At 39.2% G+C, this 24,763-nt stretch overlaps 1 protein-coding gene across 1 annotated transcript; it reads right to left on the bottom strand.

Annotated features, from left to right (window-relative positions):
* Positions 1–579: 579 nt before the first annotated feature.
* c8a (complement component 8, alpha polypeptide) lies at positions 580–24,569 on the bottom strand. Its single transcript, XM_056265825.1, has 11 exons — positions 24,445–24,569; positions 24,264–24,375; positions 23,807–23,954; positions 19,962–20,109; positions 19,519–19,708; positions 18,355–18,537; positions 12,589–12,829; positions 12,323–12,442; positions 12,073–12,230; positions 6,442–6,667; positions 580–766 (listed from the first exon to the last, which is right to left on the bottom strand). Exons 1-11 carry the CDS (start codon positions 24,543–24,545, stop codon positions 618–620), a joined length of 1,776 nt encoding a protein of 591 aa, XP_056121800.1. The 5' UTR covers positions 24,546–24,569; the 3' UTR covers positions 580–617.
* Between the last annotated feature and the right edge of the window lie 194 nt (positions 24,570–24,763).

Genomic DNA, 24,763 nt, shown 5'->3' with positions numbered 1-24,763 from the left:
TATAACTGAATGATAAATAACCAACATACGAGTCAGAGGTTTGGACACATTCGACTGAATTTATTATGTTTCCTACATTCATGAAACATTAAACACAGACATGATGTTTTAGTCAAATTTAACTGATGTCATTTGTGTTCTTTGTATGTTTGAATTTGATCATTATCGAAATTTTGAAATGCAAGATGAAAAAAAATAAGGTTTGTGAGAAGTGTTTATGAGATTTGAAAGCAAGATATATATATATATATATCTTGCTTTCAAATCTCATAAACACTTCTCACAAACCTTATTACAACTGATCCCATACCATTTTTAGGTCAACTTTTCCCTAAAATGTAACAATAAAAAAAAAAAAAAAGTTGTCTGCCTTATGTTGATAGGACAGTATAGTGATAAACAATAGAAGAGGAGAAAGGGGAACATGATGGGCCACAAGCCGGCACTCAAAATCATTCATCTGACAAAAAAAGTAACATTTTTGAACTAAAAATTAAAGGTAAATCCAAATTAGTCATTCAAATTAGTGCTTGTCTTGCAACCAAAATGAACATCAATGGCAGACTCCATCTTTTATGCAGACAGAAGTGGTATTGTGTAAGAAAACTGTCAGATTCTTAACAACTTCTCTTCTGATTACTGCTTCCTTGACAAGCCAGACCACCGTCTTTAGGCGGGGGATTGTTGCACTCTCGTGTCCGTGTCTTTGCTCCCGACACACACGGGGACCAGGGGCTCCAGCAGCTCCAGACTCCATGTGTGGGACCTGTCAGAGGGAGTGTGTGCTCTGTGAACATCGTGCTCAGGTGGGACAGATCATATACACCAATAAAACCAATGTGAAAGGCATTTCAAGTGTGTAGTGCAGTGGGCCTGTCCCAACACTTGCGTTCTTGGCCACTCGAGAGTGTGTGCGAATGACAGAAAGTGCACAAGAAAACCTTACAGTGCAAGTCAAATTAGCTAGATTACATATAATTGGTTTGTAAAACATAAAGTGTTACAAATTTTATTGGTACAGAGATGAGTATGTGTAACTGCTTTTTACCACTTAATTAGATAAACCACAATTCAATTAGTTGTGTTGCAAAGTAACTACTGAACAGACATTAAGATGTTTTTTTTAAAGTGCAAAGTAGTGAATATCAAGTAGACATGTAAATAGACAAGTAGTCAAGTGCAAAGACCACAAGCGTGGCTATTGGAACACGCCTCATTTATAAGATGTGGCAAAGAAACTGTCCTACATTGATATTAACATAATTTCTTAAATGTACAGTACGATTCAGAGAACGAACATACGCAAAAAAAAAAAAAAAAATCTCTTTCGGATGTGAAGTTATAAATCGCAAATGCTGAATGGTTTATAGATCTCCGCCTTGTAAACGCTGCCTAATAAATGTCATTAAGTTATAAAAGAGCATCAGTCAACTTCTAAACACTTTACTTAAGAACGGCCAGCGGTAAAAATTGCTCAGATTTCCAAATACCTGCAGTTCTTCGTCTCTCTGCCACAAGGAAATGTCTGTACATCTGCTTAGATCCTGACGCACTTTTCCACGTCAAAAAAATGATATATATAAACGTTGGTTAGGATTCAATTACAGTTCAAATCTGTGCAAATGCATATTTTATAAATGTGAACCACAGTGTTTCCCAACCCTGTTCCTGGAAGCACAGAGTTAGGAAACACTGGGAAACCCAAGGTCGAGTCTGATTAGTCATAATAATAATAATAATAATAATAATACACTATGTATTATGTGCTTTTCTCATACCCAAAGCGCTAATGTCCCGATCCCACTTTTACTTCTACTTTTTACTTGAATTTGGCAGACTATATACGGCTAAACATCGCTGAAGAACTACATCACTGGGCAGAAACGTTATTATTTGCTTTCAACAAATTATGAGCTCTTCTAAAATCAAAGTAAACCAGGGCTTCACTGGGGAAGATTGCTTCAACACATTATGATTTTTTACCATGTATTTTTGTTAATATACATGAAACAAATGTTTCTAAGTGCATTTTTATAAATCACAAATCATCCTAAAATCATTCACATGTAAATGGGCACATCACTTCCACCTACAAAACAGCCATAAGTTTCCTTAAATGTTTTTTAGGGCAGATCCAGGACCAGAGCTGAGAAACACTGTAATAGAGTAACTTTGCATTATGGTTGAGCATAACTTGGACCCTCACAACTGATAAGGGCTGCACGATTCATTCCAGGAAATCCCTATGGGCATCATACTATCTGTAGCTGAATGAACAGAAGATTGAAACGCTTTGATTGATTAAACATGACTAATAAACACACAACTGCCTTATTCTGTGTAAGAAGCACATCATCTCCCAGAAGGATGAGCTCAGCTGTCGTTATGAAGTGAGTTTGGAGTAAAAGCATGTTATTAAATGTTGTCTTGTGTTGGACAAGAGGTTCAGAAATGCTTCTCATGTTTGGAAAGATGTTTGACGCGTGTTGATTTTTCAAAAGGACGTTATAAGCGACTCAAACTCATGCTTTCAGATGAAGCAGCGTTTACTACTGATCACTGAGCCGTACTTCACTGACAAGCTGCACAGAAAACATTATCACAGCCTTTGCCATTTCATAATCGCACTAAGCCAAAATGGTTTAAGCTCGATTTCATGTTAACTGCAGTTAATCATGCAGCCCTACAACAGCTATATTGTCATTTGTTGTATTCACAGAAGTTACATCACCCTCTACTGCAGGGATTCTCAACTTTACACTTTCAACAAGTCCACTTTTCTGCAGATTAAAGATTAAACACACCTGAAAAATAATCAAAGTCTTTAGGATTAGGCCTGGGACACAATAGAAGATTTTAAAACTGTGGGAGGCAACAGACATAAGGGGAGTTATGTCTGAGACCACACACCTGTCGATTGTAGTAACATTTCCACAGTGAGACGCGATCTCATGGAGACTGGAGGATGTAATCTACTTTATTCGGTGAAATCTACTTGAACTGAACTTGGACAGCAATCTCCTTACTGTTTGTTTTCATTAATTCTTTTGACATTTGTCATGTGAGGCAAAGAAAAGAAAAAATCTGTGTGAAAATTGAACTTTGTGTATGTTTTTTGTGTGAAAAATATTTTCCTAAATAACAATTTTTGACTCTAACCCTTCAATGTGAATGTGTGTCATTTAAGCCCCTATTCTATGTTATTGTGGGTATTGGAAGGCATTCATTTTGTGTATCGGTGCATGGTTTGAGCTATTTTCTGGGAAACTGAACATCATTACATATATTTTTTTAACTTGACAAGTTTTGACTTGTCTGGTGCCCGAACATTTTAAATTTAATTTACATTTATTAAATGATCAGATTTGATTTCGTACAGGAGGAATATCGACGTCGTCAGCTGGTTCTCCTGGCGTGAGTTTTGTTAAACAACGGAGGAAAAAAGGATGTGTGTGATCTTCTCTTTCAATACTACACTTTCGTGGCGTGTTTGTGGCAGCCAAGTTTTGTCTATAGAAGCTCGCAACATCTGGTTGGTGAAGCTCGCTCGCTCTCCTTGGCTATCATACGTAGGGCCGGCGCTAGCCATTTGGGTGCCCTAAGCACAAATGCTTGGTGGTGCCCCCCCACCCCACTCACCCCCTCACCCACCCAAGGAATAACAACCATTCAGAATTTCTTAGTCTGATGAAGCACAATATAATAATTCTGTACATAATTTGTAGGGCTGGGAAAAGATTAATCGCGATTAATCGCATCCAAAATAAAAGTTTGTGTCTACATGAATGATATATGTGTGTGTACTGTGTATAATTATTTTGTATATACACTACCGTTCAAAAGTTTGGGGTCGGTACGATTTTAAATACTTTTAAAAGAATTATCTTCTGCTAACCATGGCTGCGCTTATTTGATTAAAAATACAACAAAAATCAGTTATAGTATTAAATATTATTCCAGTGTAAATCAGCTGTTTTCTGTGTGAATATATAGTAAAGTGTAATTTATTCCTGTGATCAAAGCTGAATTTTCAGCATCACCAGTGTCAGTGTCTTCAGTGTCAAATGATCCTTCACAAATCAGTATAATATGAGGATTTGATGCTCAAGAAACATTTATTATTATTATCAAATGTTGAAACAGTTGTTGGTCTGTCAGTTGTACAGTTTTTTTTTTTTTTTTTAGGATTCTTTGATGAATAGGAAGTTCAAAAGACTTTTGTAACATTATAAATGTCTTTACTGTCACTTTCAATCAAATTAACTATTCCTTGATAAATAAAAGTATTGATTTCTTTCCTCCAAAAAATAAAATTAAAATTCTCACTGACCCCAAACTTTTGAACGGTAGTGTATATAAATACACATTTGCATGTATGTATTTAAGAAATATTTGTTATTTATATATAAAATATTTAAATTTATATATAATATAAATTATATATAAATATATACAGTATATACATGCAAATATTTCTTAAACATATACGTGCATATGTGTGTGTATTTATATATACAAAATAATTATACACAGTATACACACATATCATGTAGACACAAACTTTTATTTTGTATGCGATTAATCTTTTCCCAGCCCTAATAATTTGACAACTCTGTGAATATGAAAATATACAAACACTGAGATTGTGGGGTTTTTTTTTTTTCTAATTGCAGTTTCACCAACAGATGTCGCCCTTGGGCCTTGGCCTATGAACCTCTTGAAAATGAACGCATTATCCGCATAAAACAACAACGAAAAAACGTATCTAAGCGGTCTTCCTTTTCTTCTCAAACAAACTAACTGCATCTTAAACAGCCCAAGTTTAAAAAATGTCTGGGGGAGAAAGCCCCGGACCCCCGTTAAAATAAAAGATTCAACATGCAGGGCTAAAAAAGCCACGGATCATTTCATTTGCACTACTGGCGACGCCCCCCTGGACATGCATACACGACGCAAGGGCGCCCGCGCTACAAAACTAACATTTTTATTTAAAACATTGTCTTACCTGCAAAGCGACGCGCGAGTATCATCCCGCTGTCTCTTCTTTTTCCTTTTTCCGCCCCCGACTCTTGGTGCCTTTCCGAGGCCATGTCTGAGGTCGGTGTCTGCCAAATTTGACATTGATTGAGGCATAATCGAACAGACCACTGGGAGGTGGGGAAGGGGGGGGGCACCAGAGGGAGACGAAAAATGAGATTCACCTTTTTCTCGACTAATTTGGTCTAGGCCTATATTACTTTTGTATTGCTTTTGTATATTAACATGCTTTAGACATATTTTATTTGTTATTTATACTAGTAGCCTATTGTGATGATTTTTCACGACCCAGATTTTTTGGTGCCCCCCCAAGCACTTGGTGCCCTACGCGCAGCGCGTGATGTGCGTGTGCGGAGCGCCGGCCCTGATCATACGTCAGAGGCACCAGATCAAGAGTCATTAATATCATACATGTTCGATTTGGGATAGTGCGGGCTCCGAAGCCATCCGGAGCAGTAAAATAATCATAATGACACCAAACGATTGAGGATTTTTGGACAAAAAGTCATTTGCGACAAGCCTGGAATTGGTCAGATCGCGTTTAAGCCCTGTGCAAATCGGGCTTAAAATCTCCAAGTGTGTAGCCAGCCTTACCAGAAAGACAAGCCTCGAAGTGGTCAGATCGAATTGGGCTCAAAATCGGGCTTAAATTGTGTAGCCAGCGTTACCAGAAAGTTGCAGGCAGGTGAGTTTGATCAAGATTGGAGCAAACCTCTGCAGTTGAGAACCCCTGGACTACTGTATGTCTCTCTTCAATTTGTTGAAGACTATCAGACTATTGTCATTCCCTCACGAACTACATCTCCCATAACTCACTGCCTGTTTAGCTCACCTCATATAAGCCTGGATTTCTCATTCATTATCTGCGAAGCCTTGTTTAGTGTTAGTACTGCAATTATGAGTGTGTTTGTGTCCTGGTTTCCTTGATTTTCTGCCTGTTCTCTTGGATTTCTTTCCTTGCCTCAGTCCTTTTCTGTTATTGTTAGGATTGCTTGTTTGTGTATGACCCTTGCCTGGATTTGGATTATGTCTTTGGACTACCCTGTTCAATAAATACTGCGTTTGGATCCTCAACCTTCTTGTCTCAGAGCAGTGGCAGGGGCTTCCAGTAACAGGGTTCAGAAGCACTGCTTTAGATGTTGGCTGCGTCTGAAAGCTTAAGCCACAGCCCTGCAGAGTTTAGCTTCAACCCATATTTAACACACCTTATCCAGCTCTTCAGGCTTATGTGAAAACTACAGGTGTGTATGTTGGAACTAAACTGTGAAGGCACCATTTTTCAGGTTTCAGACGCAGCAGTTATTTTTATTTCGAATAGAGGTTCGCCTCTTCTGACACACTGCCAGGACTCAAACCACATACATTTGTAAAAAAAAAGAGTTATACTTTGGCAAAGTACATTACCTTTTCTTTCAGTCTCCTCACAGGCATTACCTCTGTATCCACTTTTACATATACAACTGCACGCTGTCCTGGAGAGCATGGGGACGCCATTATTCATGCAGGGGGCACAGTGACATGGGTTGAAGTTCTCCATATACTCTTCCCACGCCATCTTCAGGTGGGGCAACTTCGTGCGCAGCTGCTCGGCTGATGTGCTTAAGCGGACCAACTCGTATATCGGTGCAATCTATGACAGGACCACAATGACCAGAAATAGAGAAGAAATAACTATAAATAGTATATTGCTTAAATTGAACATTTCAAACATAGAATTTTGACAGAGATCAAAATTTGGGTTGATAATCGTTCATAATGAGTAACCCAATGGTGCTGGGTTAGGAAGGAAGGACAGCATGCATGTCACGCAATTTCTGTGTCCATACCTCTTTTCCTATCGGTGTTAGTGGTGCTAATTAAAGGAATATGTCCGGAAAATAGAAGAAAACTAATAAGAGCGTTTAGAGAGTTTCAACTTTGATACTTTTTTTAACTGGAGGGTTGTGTTTTCTCACACAAATCACTCAAGCATTGACTGGTGAACAGAGACTAAAGAAGCTGGAATAGCGCTTGACCGGAGTGATTAAAAACGCTTATTTTGCAACGCGTAAGTAAATACAATGAAATACTTTCTTTTAATGTGTTAGACTTATGCTTCGCTAGCCGGTGGGGAAGAAGCCATGTTATGGGAGCACGCACAAAACACTATTAAACATAGTATTAAACGTGGTGTATAACACAGTGGGGGATGTAATGAAGAAGTGGCCTGACATCTTATGAGAACATTTATTCAATATATCCATCATTTTTGTTGTGACTCGGAGTGGACGGGTCTTTCTCAATGTGCGCCATTTCACCAGATTTGTAACGTAAATTATCTATAAACATACGCCAACACAGGAGGATCCATCAATATGTTTCTAAATATGCAAACTGTTCATTCATCGCGATTTCAAAATTAAAGTTTAAACCCTCATGAGTCTGCGTGTTTTGATGTCCACATGTTATTGTTCAAGAAATTACAGTGGCTGTAACATGTTTATCATTAAGAAGTGGGCAAATATTAAAGGGATGATCTTCAGCGGGTCTGCCATTAACAAAGTGGAAAGAGCAAACGTACGGAAATAATGTGTCGCTCAAATACACACAAGAGAAATACATAAACTACTGCTGCGTTTAGAACATTAATAACGTAATTTATCATACACCGTTTCACATGTACTGCATCGTGTCACACATTAAGCATGTGCGTGCAAAGAACTCAAAATGGCGATTGAGCGGTTAATGCGACAGATACACTTCTAACTTTTTGACTAAAACATAAAAATAACAAGCAACTCGCATTGCCAGTGTGTTCACACATTACAATAATGCTTTTAACCAAAGCTGACGAGCTTCTTGCAGCGCAGATCATAGGGTGCCCACGTCCACATTCAGTTCTGGTGCGATTTTCAAAATGAGATGAAAAAAAGAGGAAGCAAAAGAGGAGAATATGGACGTGGTCATAGCTTGGGAAAAGAGGACAACTTGGCATGACAATTCTGCAGCTTGAGGTAAGTACGTTTAATTTTTAGCGGCATGTCGTGTTGATCAATACGCCATTTCATGCTGCATTTGTATTGGCTAGTCAGTAGACGCAGGTCATAGAAGCAAACACACTGTGAGATGATCATGCTGAGTTTATAACTGTCAGAAAATTATCGCAGACTATCTTTGGTTGCAAGACCGTGAGAACGGCCGTCTTTGAACCTCTCTCACTGTGGGACGTAGGGCCAGAGTTTAGGAGCCACGACCATAGAAATCTCCACGATTGGTCATCTTTCATCTGGGACAGCCCAAAATCATACAATGTGTACCAGGCATTAAATGGAGAGAGTAAAATCCTGTCGATTTGCTTTAACCCTTTAGGCGCCAAGGTTTTTTTGAAAAAAATGGTGGATTTTGACATCAAAATTTCAAAAGCTTGTGGCTTGAAAGGGATTAAAGATAGAGATCTACTGTGAATTAGAAAAATGTTGGGGATGACTGAAAGTTTATGTGGGGTGTAAATATACTCATCTAATTTGCATATTATGACATCATCAGGGGGCGGCCCTCTTGAATTTCATAATATTCAGAAAATACTAGATATTGAACTGATGTTTGAACTTATTTGCATGTTTTTTTACATTTTTTATTTTTTATCCTCATTCCAAATGATGAGAAAAGAGGAAACCAACAATAACAGGAGAAAGTACTAAATTATTACTATACTATATAGTAGTAAAACGCATGTGAACAGTAGCCTACTTTTTGATCAGTTCATCAGTAATATTCAGGAAATAGTAGATATTGAATTGATTTTGGAATTTATTTACATGCTTTTTTTTGCTTTTTTTTTAAATCCTCATTCCAAATGATCGGAAAAGAGGAAACCAACAATAAAATAGGAGAAAGTACTAAATTATTACTATATTACAATACTTTAGTAAAACACATGTGAACAGTAGCAGTAAAATGCATGTGCCTATTTTTTGATCAGTTGACCAGCTATCTGCTAAATCAGGTATCTAGGTGACACAGTTTATAGTTTTTGAGAGTATGGTACCTCTCATTGCATGGCACAGCGCAAAGACCTACACCACACTGACTGCACCTGTACTTTGTCTGCCGGCGGCCCTTAGAGCGTGTGCGATCAGAACAAACGACACAATCTGGCCGATCATCTGCAACGCGGAGCCAGTGGCGCTCAGGGAGCCTCTGTGGCATTTCCCCCCCCCCTCCACTGAAGGCCTTCCTGGTTTTTTGCTTTCCCTCTTGGAATAGCCCTCAAGCAAAGCAGTAATAATGTCCTGGACGAAGGCCTTCAGTGGCTTGTGCGGACCAGGTGCACACTTGGAGTAAATTATATGGGAGTTCACTACACTGATGCTCAGAATCGCATTGAAGATGCGATTGTACCATTTTCTTGAACGGTGTGGAAAGAGGTAGGTTTTCATCCTCTGATCAGAGGTGTCTACTCCTCCCATGGAGGTGTTGTACCTGTCAACGCACACAGGTCTGTTTATCTCACGAAAACCTGTGTCGCTTTGCTTTGACCTGATACGTTTCCGAACACATGAGTTCCCATGAAGAGACGAGAGCATAGTGAGACGCTTTGTGTCATGCCATGCACAAGCTAACAGTTTGCCATTTCTCATGAACACTGGGTCATCTCCTTTCCTCAAAGGCAACTCAGTTTGTCTCAGACACCTCGGCATACCACGCCTTTTGCAGTTCACTGTCCCACACATACCAGTGTCATTATGTGCCAGCTCATTTGCTATGGCTGGTGATATGTAGTAACTATCCATGTAAACCTCATGCCCTTTCCCTGTGTATTGGGCCATCAGCAGACGAACAATTAGATGGGTGGCACCTAAATCAGCATCAGCATCAGCATTAGCATTTTGGCCAGTGTACATGGACCACTGCAAAACATAACCTGAGCTGGCCTCACTCAAAACATACACCTTGTAGCCATACTTGTCAGGTTTTTTAGGGTTGTATTGTTTCAAGGTGGACTTTCCCTTGAATGCTATGGTCATTTCATCAAGAGAAAGCTCCTTGAGTGGACCATAAACTGCGGAGAAAAGCGGAATTATCAGCTCAATTACTGGACGCACCTTGAACAGCCTGTCATGACCTGGCTGACCCCTCCCCACATACTCACTGTTGTTTGTGAAATGAAGGAAAGACAGAATGATCTCAAATCTGTTCCTAGACATTACTTTGCCAAACCCAGGTTTGTAAGTTGGCCAAAATTCTGCCCAGTAATCCTCAATTTCTGCCTTCTCTACCAGCCCCATACACAAATGCAGTGCTAGGAAGGCCTTCATCTCTGAGACAGACACATACCAATTATGAAATCTGGAATTGGGTTTCAGCTGCTGGGAGTTTAGAAACTGATGAGCATATCTATTGGTTTCATTTGTAATGAGGTTCCAGAAGTCATCAGTCAGAAAAAGGGACAGAAAGTCTAAGGGTGCAGCACTGGTAAAATCTTTCTCTCCTAGATAACCAACAGGCTCATCAAAGTGTTTGATCCAGTCCTGATACACTTCTTCATTTCTCAAAAAAACCCGTCATTTTGATCTTGAATCGAAGTATTACATGTCTGCCATCTAGTGGTAGGGAGAAAAAGATAGATATTACACCATATTAGGAGCTACAGCCTGTTTTATTAAGTATGACGTCTTGTCGCAATTTTGCGACTTTGGCGCTCAAAGGGTTAATAATCAATAATATTTTATTTTATTCCTGACATTTAGGTTCTCAGTCTGTGTGTTTCTTCAGCACTCAGTCGGATGGTTTCATTGGTTAGTGGTATTATTTTCAATGATAGAAGAAACACTAAATAACTTTTGAATTTTTTTTTTAAATGTAAGTTATTCAATATTAATATTTTATAAAGCAATTTTGTCTACCTGTATAAGCTGTTTAACTGTTAAGTTGCCATTGTTTTCTGCACTTTTTCTCATTTAAAACTGTTGCCTTTATTTATTTTGTCTGTCAATAATATTTTTCACCTTTTGATTATTCCTGTTGCCTGTGTTCCTGTAGTCATTCTGTGAGTATTAGAGTGATTTTCATTTACAACCTATTTAGAGTTTGTTTTAGACATTTTTTTTAAAACTGTTTGAATTGTTAAAAAAACCAATTCAGCATGTTGAGTCAAACTACATTTAACCCAGGGTTAAAACAACCAAGTGCTGTGTTTGTCCCTTTTCAACCCAGCGCTGGGTTGCCAAATGACCAAAATTGTGTTGTTTTTAACCCTGCATTTGTATTCCTTCCTAATCAAATTTCCTAGAACATGACGGAAAATTATTTACCTAAAGCATATATTTATAGCTTACCGTCAAGTTACATTTAAATTACACTAAACTCTGCAGAAAAGTGGACCTCAAGGGCCAGAGTTGATGAAACTTAAGTTTGAAACAGCTAAGTATCCTCTGGTGCTCTTCTGTCATTTTTGACCGAAAAATTTGGAAATTTCATTGGAAATGAATGGGAGACGAATTTCATCTTGTGGAAACTTTTGATACTGTGGCCAAACAAAATCTTACTGAAAGCTCATTTTTTGAGATATCAAGCTCAAATGTGGAACACAACTTGTTTCGATTTTATATTTAGCTTTGATTTTCTTGCAGCTTTAGAGTAAAACGTGATTTTGAAAATATATATTTCATTTAAAAAATGTAAAGTGTATTTTTGTGCATTTTCCATAACAATACACGTAAAGTTCACTTTTTAAAACTTTTTTCACTTCAGCAATAATCTGCCAAGTGTCGTCTTTGAAAAGAGATCAAACTTCAGTCTGTCGCTCTAAAAACCATTCAAGATTTATGACAGTTTAAGTTGGACATTTAATTGTCAGGTCTATACTCAAAAAGTGAATAAATGGATTATAAATACAGTATTAATACTAATTTAGTATAAAAAATCCACTAAAAATACAAAATATTAAATAAAAACTTTATCAAACTAAAATATAGTACAATCGTTTAATAAAAAAAAATCTGTACTTTTTGACCGACCTGCGAAGAGCAGGTTAAGTTAGTAAGGCCAATGCACCTCAAACTCAATTAGCGCAGGGTTATATTTGAGACTCTTCCCCCAATGCTTATAACTTTTGGCATCTCTGATACCCAAACTTCCACTGCTGGAGCCTGTGTCTCCACCCTTCACAAAGCCCAAGACATCCTGAATAGCACCGTTGGACTGATCACGAACTGTTGAAAATAAAATAATAATAAGTGTTGAATTTTAACAAGTATAAAACCAAAAGAAGAAAAGAAAATGCATGGGACTCCAAGTTACGTACTCTCATCCATTGTTGCATCTTTTTGACATGATTTTGCTTTTGCTTTAATTTTGACCTTTTTGTTCAATGTCAGGCCCAAAGAACCACCAATGCACCCTCCAATCTCTTGCCCAGATTTTTCTAATAGTGAAAAGAAATTTCAAAATTTTTTTGTGGGAAATGGCACAAGTACCAATTAGATTTTCTAACTTGAATAAAGTTAGCTAAATACAGTTGAGTCATTTATTTTAGATACTTTATTTGGGTTGTGTATGTAATTTACTTACCATTTCTTTCCATGGCATTCTTGTTCACAACAGCAACATAATCAACGACCCCACCCATGGTTCCCTCTGTGACATAGTGTGTACCAAATTGATTGAAGAAATCGGAATATGCACCAAAACTGTACTGATCTGGCAGATCCCCCAGAGCCCAGAGCATGTCCTCATCCAGAGTCAAGTCTCTGCTTCTCATCTTAAACTGAGCCGTTTGCACTGTTGACAGCAGCCTGACAAAACCCATCTCCTGAACATGAAAAGGAAACAATGGATGGGGGTTATTAGGAGGCCATAATTGGCAAGGGCCAATGGATATAAGCACGAGCCCCGTCTGATTAACTGTAGCGGCAGTGTTGCTACAATCTATAGAGATATTCTTAATGTTACTCAGAAAACAGGACCCAGGATTAAATAATTTGAAATGCTTGTGCTAAATGTTACACTTTCATAAGAAAATGAAAATCCATACTATCTCTTGCTTTTGCTTATAGACCTCCAGGGCCCTACATTGATTTCCAAAAAGAGTTATTGTTCATGGGCGGCGTTTACATATGGCAGAGTATGGCATTTATGCTGCTCGTTAATTCTCTTGCTTGAGTTTGCCTTTGGCAGAAATTGGCACTTTGAAAAGCAAATTTAAACAGCCTAACGCCGTGTCTTAACCAGACGTGATGCTTTAAGATTTCCAGCAATTTGACAAAATCAACCAAAAATCACAGCCAATCAGAAGAGCGCATGTGCGGGCTCTCTCTGTAGATGATACAATTGATGCGTTGGGGGCTGCATTTAAAGATTTACTAAACTCCTTTTGGGTCAAGCAAAACGTCACTAAACCCACTCATCGTCGAAATCATACACTTGATTATCGTGTTTTATTTTATTTCTGTTTTTATTTGACAGGGACAGCGCACAATTTAAAACAATTGCACCAGAGTTAGCTAACAGCTAATTTGCATCTGTTGTCTCTAGGCAGGTAGACAAAACATAACAAAAGACAAAGCAACCACTAAACAACAAATGCACTACATCAATTTACAAATGACATTTTATCCATCAATTTAAAATTGATAAAAAAAATAATTTGATAAATACACCAGATACAGAATATAGAAAATGCAATGCAACAATTAATGGCGACACTCTTGTGCTGATTTTAGATAAATTTTGAGGCTAGCTTTAAATACTGCAAAACTTCCTGAGTTTCTAATGTTGGTGGGTATTGAATTCCACTTCCCCACTACTTTAACGGAGTAGGCGGATTGACCAAAGGTTGACTTTCTAAAATGCGGCACCAAATCACCCCTAGTTGATGCTCTAGTTCTACCGGCTCTGCCACTGCCTGAAAAAACTATGCATCCTCTAAGAGGAGGGGGTGCAAGTTCATGAACAACTTTAAACATTAGACATGTGTCTGAATAAAATAAAAAAAATTCAAAATTGAGAAGATTATATTTTTTCAAAATATTACAATGATGATAATCCTTATGTTTTTTGTCTAATACTTTTAAAATTGGTTTGTAAAGTGAATACATGGGCTTGAGCGTAGTCACACCTGCCTGTGACCAGGTTGTTATGCAGTAAGACAAATGGGGAAAAATCATTGTGTGTACAAAAAGTTTTGCAGCAGACAGTGACAAATGATGTCTGATACTCTTAAAGTTGTTCAGATTAAATTTAACAGTCTTGATTACCTTACTAAGTTGTTTTTTGAAAGTCAGATTTGCATCAATTATAATGCCCAAATATTTAACATGTGTCACGGATGTAATAACTTCATCGTTAATTAAAATATCAGGATTAACTGAATTATTGATCCTGGCTGTAAAATACATACAAACTGTTTTACTTAAATTAAGGGTCAAACATGAATTTGCCAGCCAATCCGATACCTTATTCATCGAGGCTGTCAGTTTGGCTGCAACGTATTCTTTAGATCTTGCATGGGTAAAAATCACAATGTCATCAGCATACATTTGGATGTTAACATCCGGACATGCTTGAGGGAGGTCATTTATATATATACTAAATAAAAGAGGTCCTAAAATAGACCCTTGAGGGACCCCTGAAATACAGTTAGCAAATGAGGAACACTTATCACCCACTCTTGTGCATTGTTTTCTGTTATTCAAATAAGATTCCATCCAGGTCATGGTATTAGCAGATAAATTAAATTTAGAAAGTTTCAAAAGTAAAACGTTATGATTAACGGTATCAAATGCCTTCTTAAAATCTAAAAACACAGCTCCGACGACACCGCCTTTATCAAGTTGACTTTTGATTTGTTCCACAAAAAAACAATTTGCTGTTTCTGTCGAGTGATGCTTTCGGAAGCCAAACTGCATCGGGTGCAAAGTAAATTCACCTTCATTTAGATGAGAGACTAACTGGTCACAAACGACCCTTTCTGTAATTTTAGAAACTATTGGGAGTATACTAATGGGCCTATAGTTGGATTTGTTTGTTCTATCACCGGATTTTAAGATAGGGGTCACTACTGCAGCCTTCCAGGATGAGGGAAAATAGGATTGTGTTATTGACAAATTTATCAGGTAAGTTAAAGGCTTACATAGTATTAATTTGTAATTTTTTAAGAATTTTGCATCAAAATCAAAAACATCCTTAGACTTGGACCCTTTTAAACAATCGAGTGTTTTCATCACTGTATATTCCGAGACATTTTTGATTGTGAAAACAGGGAAGTCAGTATTTGCCAATTCAAGTACTCTTGGTCTTATACCAAAATTCTTGACCAGACACTGTACTGAGTCTACAAAGAATGAATTAAAGATCGTAGCTATTTTTCCTTTATCTTCTATTACTTTTGATTGTTCGTTTATTACCCAATTTTGAACAGATTTACACTCCTTCTTTGTAATTTTATTAATATTATTAATATAATTTATAATATTAATGTCCTGTGTTAGCGGCAAGGTAGAACAATTCTCCCAAATATTATCGATAGATTCACAAATAACCTGCCTGATCTGTCTCAGCCGCTCAGTGAACCCAAACACACAAATGAACTAGAGGAAATGACTAGCAGTATTTGCACCATTTTCTCTAGTACGTTAGAAACTGTTGCACCCATCAGATTTAAAAAGGTAAAAAAGCATAAGTGGAAACAAACTCATCAAGAGGTCTTTAGAGTCGCGTGGAAAGACAGCATTCCCCGTTATAAAAGCAGCCGAGCATCTCCGCAAACTAATAGAAAATAACCAAAACAATCCAAGGTCAAATAAACAGACATCACCTGAACTATTCCATTACAGTTTAGTAATAATGACTTTATGAATTTCTTCAATGAGAAAATTGAAAGCAAATGTACAATCTTTGACAGTGTTTTATGATTCACCTCAATTATCGCCCCTCAAGAACCATTGCAGTGCTTTACAACTATAGGACTGGAAGAGCTAAATAAACTTATCTTTGCATCTAAACCAACAACATGTTTATTAGATACAATACCCACTAAACTACTGAAAGAAGTGTTACCTGTAGAAGAAGAGTCTCTTCTCAATATTATTAGCTCGTCTTTATCTCTAGGTTATGTTTCAAGATCGTTCAAGCTGGCAGTTATTAAGTCTCTCTCTCTCATAAAGAAATCACAATTAGATCCAAGTGAATTGGCAAATTACAGACCCCTTTTCAAATCTTTAAATATTCAGTCTTAAATATAAGAAAAAGCCGTGTCAGCTCAATTGTGCTCTTTTTTGCTAAATAATGATATCTATGAAAAATTTCAGTCTGGATTTGGGCCACATCATAGCACAGAAACTGCACTCGTTAAAATCACAAATGACTTACTTCTAGCTTCTGACCAAGGCTGTATCTCAATACTAGTTTTACTTGATCTTAGTGCTGCGTTCAACACTATAGATCATGAAATACTCTTAGATCGATTACAAAATTACACGGGTATTCAGGGACAGGCATTCAGGTGGTTTAGATCGTATATTATGCGCTATATTTCTCTAGACTAGATTACTGTAATGCATTACTAGCTGGTTGTCCTTCATCCTCAATAAACAAGTCCAAAATGCAGCTGCTATACAAATAACACCAATTTTATCATCTCTACACTGGTTACCTATTAAGTTCTGTCTCAATTACAAAGTATTGCTACTGACCTATAAGGCCCTAAATGGTTTAGCATCTGTGTATTTAACTGATCTTCTATCGGCCTACAATCCATCAATGTAATGTAGACACATGCATTTTCTGTAAAGCTGCTTTGTATTGTGAAAAGCGCTACACAAATAAATGTGAATTCAATTGAATTGAATTGTTTACATTTTTCAGGGTAATCAATGGAACATAAAAATGGTCACAGTGTATTCAGAAAGTATTCAGACTGCTGCAGCCGTATGCTAAAACTATTAAATGTTTTTTTTCCCCACACATCAATCTATACCCTTACGAAAAATACGTTTATTCAAGTATGTTATTAGTAACTTCTTTTAAACTAAATAATAAGAAAGTTTACTTTCAGTCTACTTTTTATGTACTTCTCAGACTTAAAAATGCACTTAAGTATACTTGACTAATACTGACAGAAAGGTGTGTATGTATTTTTGGATTATAATGTACTCAATCTTTTGATCAAAATACTTTAAAGTTTAATAAAGTATTCTAAGTATACTGTACTTGGCTTGTAGTTGTTTAATCTTTTGGTTGAGTAGCCTATTAAATATATTCTTCATATAGTTTTACATACATATAAATAAATTAAAATGCAATTTTCTCAGCTTTTTTTTAAAATGTTCCTTTTTTTAGTGACACTTACCCTCATTCAGGTGTTGATAAAAAGGATGCATGAAACTAAAATAAATTTATTTCAAAATGGGAAGTTAAAGTATAGTTAAATGTGTATTTAAAGTATAAAAAATTAAAACCTAAATAAGAACATAGTAGAATACTAAAAGTGCAAACAAACATTTGAATAGTAAACTATAAGTATGATGTTATGTTCACTTAAAGAATGCTTACAAGAACAATTGCAGTATAAAACTACTAAACTAGTTTATTGAGAATATACTTTAAAAGTGTACTTTTATAAACTAAAACATTTACTACAAGTATTAAAATAGTAAACTACTAGTATACTTATAAGTTCACTTGTAGTACAGATGCAGTACAAATGAGAAACGTAGTTGTGCACTTAAAGTTTACTACTATTACAGTTATAGTACACCTAAATGTATACTTTATATACTACTAGGTGGGCTAATTTAGTCCCATGCAGTATTGAAATAGGACACTTACAATTTACTACTAGTAAACTGATATTAGTATACTTACTACATAAAGTATACATAAAATGAACTTCTTTTTCGCAAGGGGGTGAACAAAAGCTCACCGCTGTGAAGGATAGAAATCCAATAAAATCACACAGTTCTAATTGCTTGCTGTAGGGTTGCATCATAGAGACCGATCAACTATGTAAAGCTATTATTGGCTGTTAACAATCAACGCACAATCAATCAGAGCACTCTTAAATTCTACAGCATTCTCAGTGGCCAGGAGAGACATTACAAGACCGAAGTGTACAATACAGCTAGTGGCTGGGAGAATCTTAAGCTGGAGCCTTACACTTCAAACAAGCCCAAATATGCAACTGTTCTTCTGGAAATAAGCCCCCCCCCAACCAGCCACTGCCTATATAAGTGACTTCTTGAAGAAGAAAAAAAGCAGTATATAATAAGCAGACTTGGCAACACTAGTACATGGTGACAATAAAGAGAGTTGAGTAGATATCCAAATGTATTGCTTTACCTTGTTATTGTATTGTGATATGTTGCTGAGAAACTTGTGATGGTCACTACCTTCCAGACCAACTTCCACAAAAGAGACTCTCAGTGTTATACCCAAGTTGAAGGATCCTTCTTTCTGGCTTGCTCTGAGAAAGCTGACAGCATCCTCAAAATATTCTGAGGCTTCCTCAGTAGTTGCTTGTGCCTGGCGAGGACAAAAGCACAGTCAGCGGATGCGTCTCAATCGTAAGGTTGCATCCTAGTTAGGCTGTGTCCTTCTTCACCCAGTCCTACTCAGCATTACACAGAAGAATGAGTCCGCATGGGCCTTATAGGAGACAGCCTTCTGATTGAGAAGCACCCAATATGTGAAATTCAAATTCTTTAAAAAGAATTCAGAAATGTTCATCTGTGTTCACTAACATTAATATTTAAGGATTGTTTGTTTGGTAGCATAAAATGTTAGTCATTCTCAGCAAACGATGCCATTTATGCACTATGTGTGTCCCCAAAACTTACTAATAATAGAATTATGCTACAAACAAAAGAGCATGGATTAGATTCTGGAAATGAATGGACATGTTAAAAAAAATGTAAACTCAAATGTAAAAAATTGTAAAATGTACTCCAACATCCTAACTAAACACAAATTGACCTAACTGTTCTAACCACATATTTAAGAATCGGGTTACTAGTTTAAGAATCAGTCATTGGAAAAACCCATATTGGTTGAGCAATAATCTAGAGAATAATCAGTGTTTAAAAACATGAAAATTGCAGTCTGAACCAAGTTGGTGGCCTTAACGCACAAAATATGACAATAACATATGAAAGAAGTTGAGTGTCTTTGTTGCTTTCAGTTACAATATCCCTAAATAAATATGTCAAAATAGTGTCCATTCTGATTATTTATTGTAAGAGGTTGCATTTTGCTTAATAAAGCCAAGTTTAGTATAAATTATCCAAATGTCCATATTAGTCCATAAATGCTTCATGATTGGTATTGTAAGCCTCTTAAAGCCATTGCATAGATGTGAGGAACAGGTTTGTATTAACCTTTGTTTTCATACAGAAAATATGATTTCTTGAATGTTCAAACGTAATTTTCACACACAATCATGTGCAGCATAATAAACATTGAAAGTAATGAAGTTCTAATTAAAGAGCCGGAGATATCAGCGCTCACCATTATCTGATATGTGAGGAAGTTGTATGGTTTCCGGTAATATTTTTCAGCATCATCATAACTGAGGTGTTCACAGAAAGGATCATACGTGAGTTTCCGCCACTCTCCATTATAGATGTATTCACAAACACCTCCAAAGTATCTCGGGTCCAGAACATGATTCATAAAATCTCCCGTTAAAGCATTATATCTGAGGGAATTAAACAAAAAATAATTCAGGATTTGGATACATGTTGAACTTGTTAAAATATAGTGAAATGTAAAGCTAGATTATCTGCCAAAAATGTAATTTTCTGATATTTAGCATTAAACGCATACTATTTTGTGGTTCCAAATATCTGTAGATATTTTGAAGAATGTTGTTAACCAAACCGTATTGGAGATCATTGACTCTCATTCATGTGCAGACCGATGCATTTCTACATGGGTTTGCTGATTCTTACCCTCGAGTGGCTTTATCTGCTCCTGGTATGATCAACATGTCGGTACACTTGGTTTCTCTTTTATTCAACACTTCACAGTCAATCTCATCTTTCTGATTTACACAGTCTATTTCATCATTGCAACGGAGCGGCTGTCCAATACAACGTCCTGTGAGAACACAGACAACACATTTGAAGGGGACCTATTATGCAAAATCCACTTTTACATGGTGTTTGAACGTGTGTTGAATCAGTGTGTGTACACAACCACCCAACAATGCTAAAAATCCACCCACTCATAAATAATAAACAATGTCTGAGATTAAGCCATTTTCAGTTTCTATGCAATGTGAGTCACACATGCTTAGGCCCCGCCCACAACCGCTGACAGACTCCGCCCCATTTGCATAGGCTCCGCCCATCAGTGAGCTGTACACAGTCCGCCATGTTTACCTCCACGCCAGAGCATTTAAGAGCAGCATTCAAGCAAGAAATGTATTCTTATTATAGCTACTAAAGTTATTCAGTCAAAAGCAGTGAGTGATTTTCTGTTTTTCTCTTGTTGTTTGATTCATATTAACAGCATTTATAGCAGTAGGTCCTGTATATTACTCTGCTGTCACTTTAATACACAGATCTAATATTCACATGCGATTTCTTTTACCTGCTGTTGACGTTCACAGACATAACCGACTGTTTATATAAACTTTGTGTGTTTTTGACAGCCTTGTGTGTATGTGGATAGTGAGAGAGAACTTAGTGACAGTAATGACATTCAGCTTTCTGTGCACTCAGAAAACCATATATCAGAAGTTTACACTGATAAAACACATGCTGATAATAAACTTACATCATGATGAAGAACGTCTCGGTTACGGATGTAACCCTCGTTCCCTGAGTAGGGAACGGAGGCGTTCTGTCGATGGCGACGAATGGGGTTTCGCTTAGAAAGCCTATCAACTTCGAGTCTTACAAAACGAGCCAATGACAAAGAAATGCCACCTCGTGGGTATAAAAGGAGGAAGCCAGGCAGAATGCAGATATGTTTCTTCGCTGAGGAGCCAAGACTGAGCTCAGGCGATCCCCGCGGTACAGCGGAAAGTGGCAGGAAGACGAACCTCTCCGTTCCCTACTCAGGGAACGAGGGTTACATTCGTAACCGAGACGTTCCCTTTCGTTGTCACTCCGAGTGCCGTCGGATGACGACGAATGGGGATACCAGTCTAATCACGCCACCTTCTTGGCTCTCTTCCAGTGCCCTGCGTAAATCTGAGATCCCTGTCGTGAGACTGGCACGGACGAAGGACTCCTATTTAGCACAGGAATACCAAGGTACACTGGGGAGCATATCCCATAGCTTAGAAGAATATGCAATTACTGCCAACCCAGAGGGGGGGGGGGACTTAGAGAATACACATATGTCCCGGAGGGATGCATATGGAGAACACTAGGGTGTCCAGCCGAAGGTGGAATATTTCAACCCCAGGGGTGGCAAGGTGGCTTGCCAAGGGAAAGACACATGCTCAGAGAGGCTTACAGTGGAAATACACATGTGGGGGTCGCTCAGAGGAGGGACCATGCACACGGGAGGCACCTAGCCGACGCACAGGCAATTGACACTGGCGCCGACGTCAGGAGTGCTGGAGGAACTCAGGGCTTACGGAGAAGCTCACCTGAGGAGAATATTGCACGTATCCAGTCCGAAGAGTGGAATGTGAGTGGAAGAGTCGAGCAAGCGAAGACACCTGAGTGGGTCCAGTACTAGCTGGTTGAAGCGAGTACATGAGAGGACACTGGCTCCACTCGGAGATTGTAGAATCTGGCGAATGTGTTGGGTGTCGCCCAGCCTGCAGCTCTGCAGATGTCTGTTAGCGAGGCACCATGCGCTAGAGCCCAAGAGGACGCCACACTCTGGGTGGATTGGGCAGTCACACCAAGGGGGCACGGTTGACCTTGCTGCTGGTATGCCAAAGCAATGGGGTCCACTATCCAGTGAGACAGCCTTTGCTTGGAGAGAGCCTTTCCCTTCAGCTTCCCACCATAACAGACAAAGAGCTGGTCTGAGGTCCTGAAACACTGCGTTCTGTCTAGGCGCGGAGAGCACGTACTGGACAGAGCAGTGCCAAGGCTGTGTCTGCCTCCTCCAGGGGCAGCGCTTGCAGGTTCACCACCTGGTCCCGGAAGGGAGTGGTAGGAACCTTGGGCACATATCCAAGCCGGGGTCTCAGGATCACGTGAGAGTAGGCCGGCCCGAATTCCAGGCACGCTTCGTCAATGGAGAATGCGTGCAGGTCCCCTACCCTCTTGATGGAGGCCAATGCAACCAGGAGCACTGTCTTCATAGACAGGAACTTAAGCTCCACTGATTGCAAAGGCTCAAAGGGAGCACTCTGCAGGGCAGTTAGAACCACAGCGAGGTCCCAAGAGGGAACGAGAGGAGGGCGAGGAGGATTCAGTCTCCTCGCTCCTCTCAGGAACCTGACGATCAGGTCGTGTTTCCCCACAGACTTACCTTCGACTGGGTCATGGTGTGCGGCAATAGCGGCAACATAGACCTTGAGGGTGGAGGGAGACAGCCTTCGCTCCAACCCATCTTGAAGAAAGGAAAGCACGACACTGATCAAACATCTCCGGGGGTCTTCTCGGTGAGAAGAGCACCAGTTGACGAAGAGGTTCCACTTCAACGCGTAGACGTGTCTCGTGGACGACGCTCTAGCGGAAGTGATGGTAGCCACCACCGCTGGTGGTAGGGTACTCAAACCTGCCCCGTCCCTGAGAAAGGAGGTCCTTCCTCAGGGGAATCGCCCAAGGAGGTGCTGTCGCGAGGAGTACAAGTTCTGAGAACCAGGTCCGGGTGGGCCAGTACGGCGCGACCAGAATGACCTGCTCCTCGTCCTCCCTGACCTTGCGCAGGGTCTGCGCAAGAAGGCTCACTGGGGGAAACGCATATTTGCGGCCCTGCGGCCAGCTGTGCGCCAGTGCATCTGTGCCGAGCGTGCCCTCGGTCAGGGAATAATACAGGGCGCAATGGGTCGAGTCGTGAGAGGCAAACAGATCTATCTGTGCGTCCCCGAACTGGTCCCAAATCAGCTGAACCGACTGGGGATGGAGTCGCCAATCTCCCGGGAGGGGCTGAAGCCGTGAGAGCTCGTCGGCTGCACAGTTCAGGGCTCCGGGGATAGAAATGGCACGAAGCGACCTCAGATGCTTCTGACTCCATATGAGGAGGTGGCGGGCGAGTTGCGACATACGGCGGGAGCGTAGACCACCTTGACGGTTGATGTATGCTACAGTGGCGGTATTGTCTGATCGGACTAGTACGTGTTGATTCTTGAGCACGGCCTGGAATCGGCGCAGAGCAAGACGTACAGCGATACTGGTATGCCTGCCTCTCGAAAGCAAACCGTAGGAACGGTCTGTGTCGAGGGAAAATGGAGACATGGAAGTAGGCGTCCTTCAGGTCGATCCCTGCAAACCAATCCTGGGGCCGCACACATTCGAAAATGCGTTTGGCGGTGAGCATCTTGAACGGCATCCTGTGAAGGGAGCGGTTCAGCACGCGCAGGTCTAGGATTGGCCGTAACCCACCGGTTTTCTTCGGGACAATGAAGTACGGGCTGTAGAAGCCGGCTTTTTCAGCTTTTTGGCAGAGTATCCGAGGCTCCGCCCTCTTCTGGAAAGGGGGGCGGGGACTCAAAAGCTAATTTGCATTTAAAGATACATGCACGAAAACAGCATGTTTTTCCTTCCACTCAAAAATGGGCTCTGAGGACACCCGAGACATCTTGTATAAAGGAGCATAATAGGTCCCCTTTAACATACACACAGACAAAAGTGTAGAAAAGAAGGCAGACAGAAATATTTACCAGCGGGCCCACAAGCAAACATGTCCCCACAGTGGTCCTCTTGGAGTTGGCACTCGTCCTCTTGTGGACATAGTCTTTCGTCCCACTGACTGTGAACACACTGCTGACCACCAAACTGAGACGGCCGTTCCAAGTACTGGAAGCGAAACTGTGAAACATCACAAACATATTTATGTTAAACACATTTTAAATGTTTATGTTCAATGCACATCAGCTATGTAACAATCGCAATTAGATCACCTCAAAATGTTGCTTATGTTTGCATTAGAGCTACACTTGTTTGTTGCCCAGCAAATAATAATGCATCAATAATGCAATAATAATAATCCTATAATGCATGAAGTCCACTAGAGTGGACAGATATTTTTTATTTATTTTAACCTCATTACAATGAACAAAAACAGACTTTCTTTTCCAAATTTGTTGGTTTGTATGAGTGTCTAAATTATGTTTTTACCATCCTGTCGCTACATGAGTTACAGGGTGACCAGGCCGTCCAGCTCTTGAGTTTACAGTCGATAGGAGAGGGGGTATCGACTCCTCTGGTGTGTCTCGAAGATGCATTAGCCCTGAAGAGACACAATATGTGAAGAGTACAACATGAAAAAATCTCCTAAAAGTACAGTATCTATTATTACCTGTTGCTTGATGATTCATCAGTAAATCTGGCAGAAACATGGTGACTGAAACATTCAAAAAAAAGTCCAAATGTGCAAACAGAAAACAAAAATCGGCACATAGCTGAGATGGTTAGAGATTGATCTGAGACCTGGGTCCAGTCTACATACTGTTTGTCAGTATTATTAATGATTGACAGGATTTGGGGGGGAAAAACTCTAGTCACTTTTGCCCCGAATGCTCCACCTCTAAGCAAATACATGACAAGCTCTACATGGAGAATTAGGGTTGACTGGCATTGAGTGAAAATAAACAGTAATTATTACCGGATTGCATTCC

Source organism: Rhinichthys klamathensis, unplaced genomic scaffold (genome assembly GCF_029890125.1).
Source record: "Rhinichthys klamathensis goyatoka isolate OS25496 unplaced genomic scaffold, OSU_Roscu_1.1 h1tg000011l_1, whole genome shotgun sequence".
Taxonomy (NCBI): Eukaryota; Metazoa; Chordata; class Actinopteri; order Cypriniformes; family Leuciscidae; genus Rhinichthys; species Rhinichthys klamathensis.
This window is presented reverse-complemented; position numbering and strand designations above follow the sequence as displayed.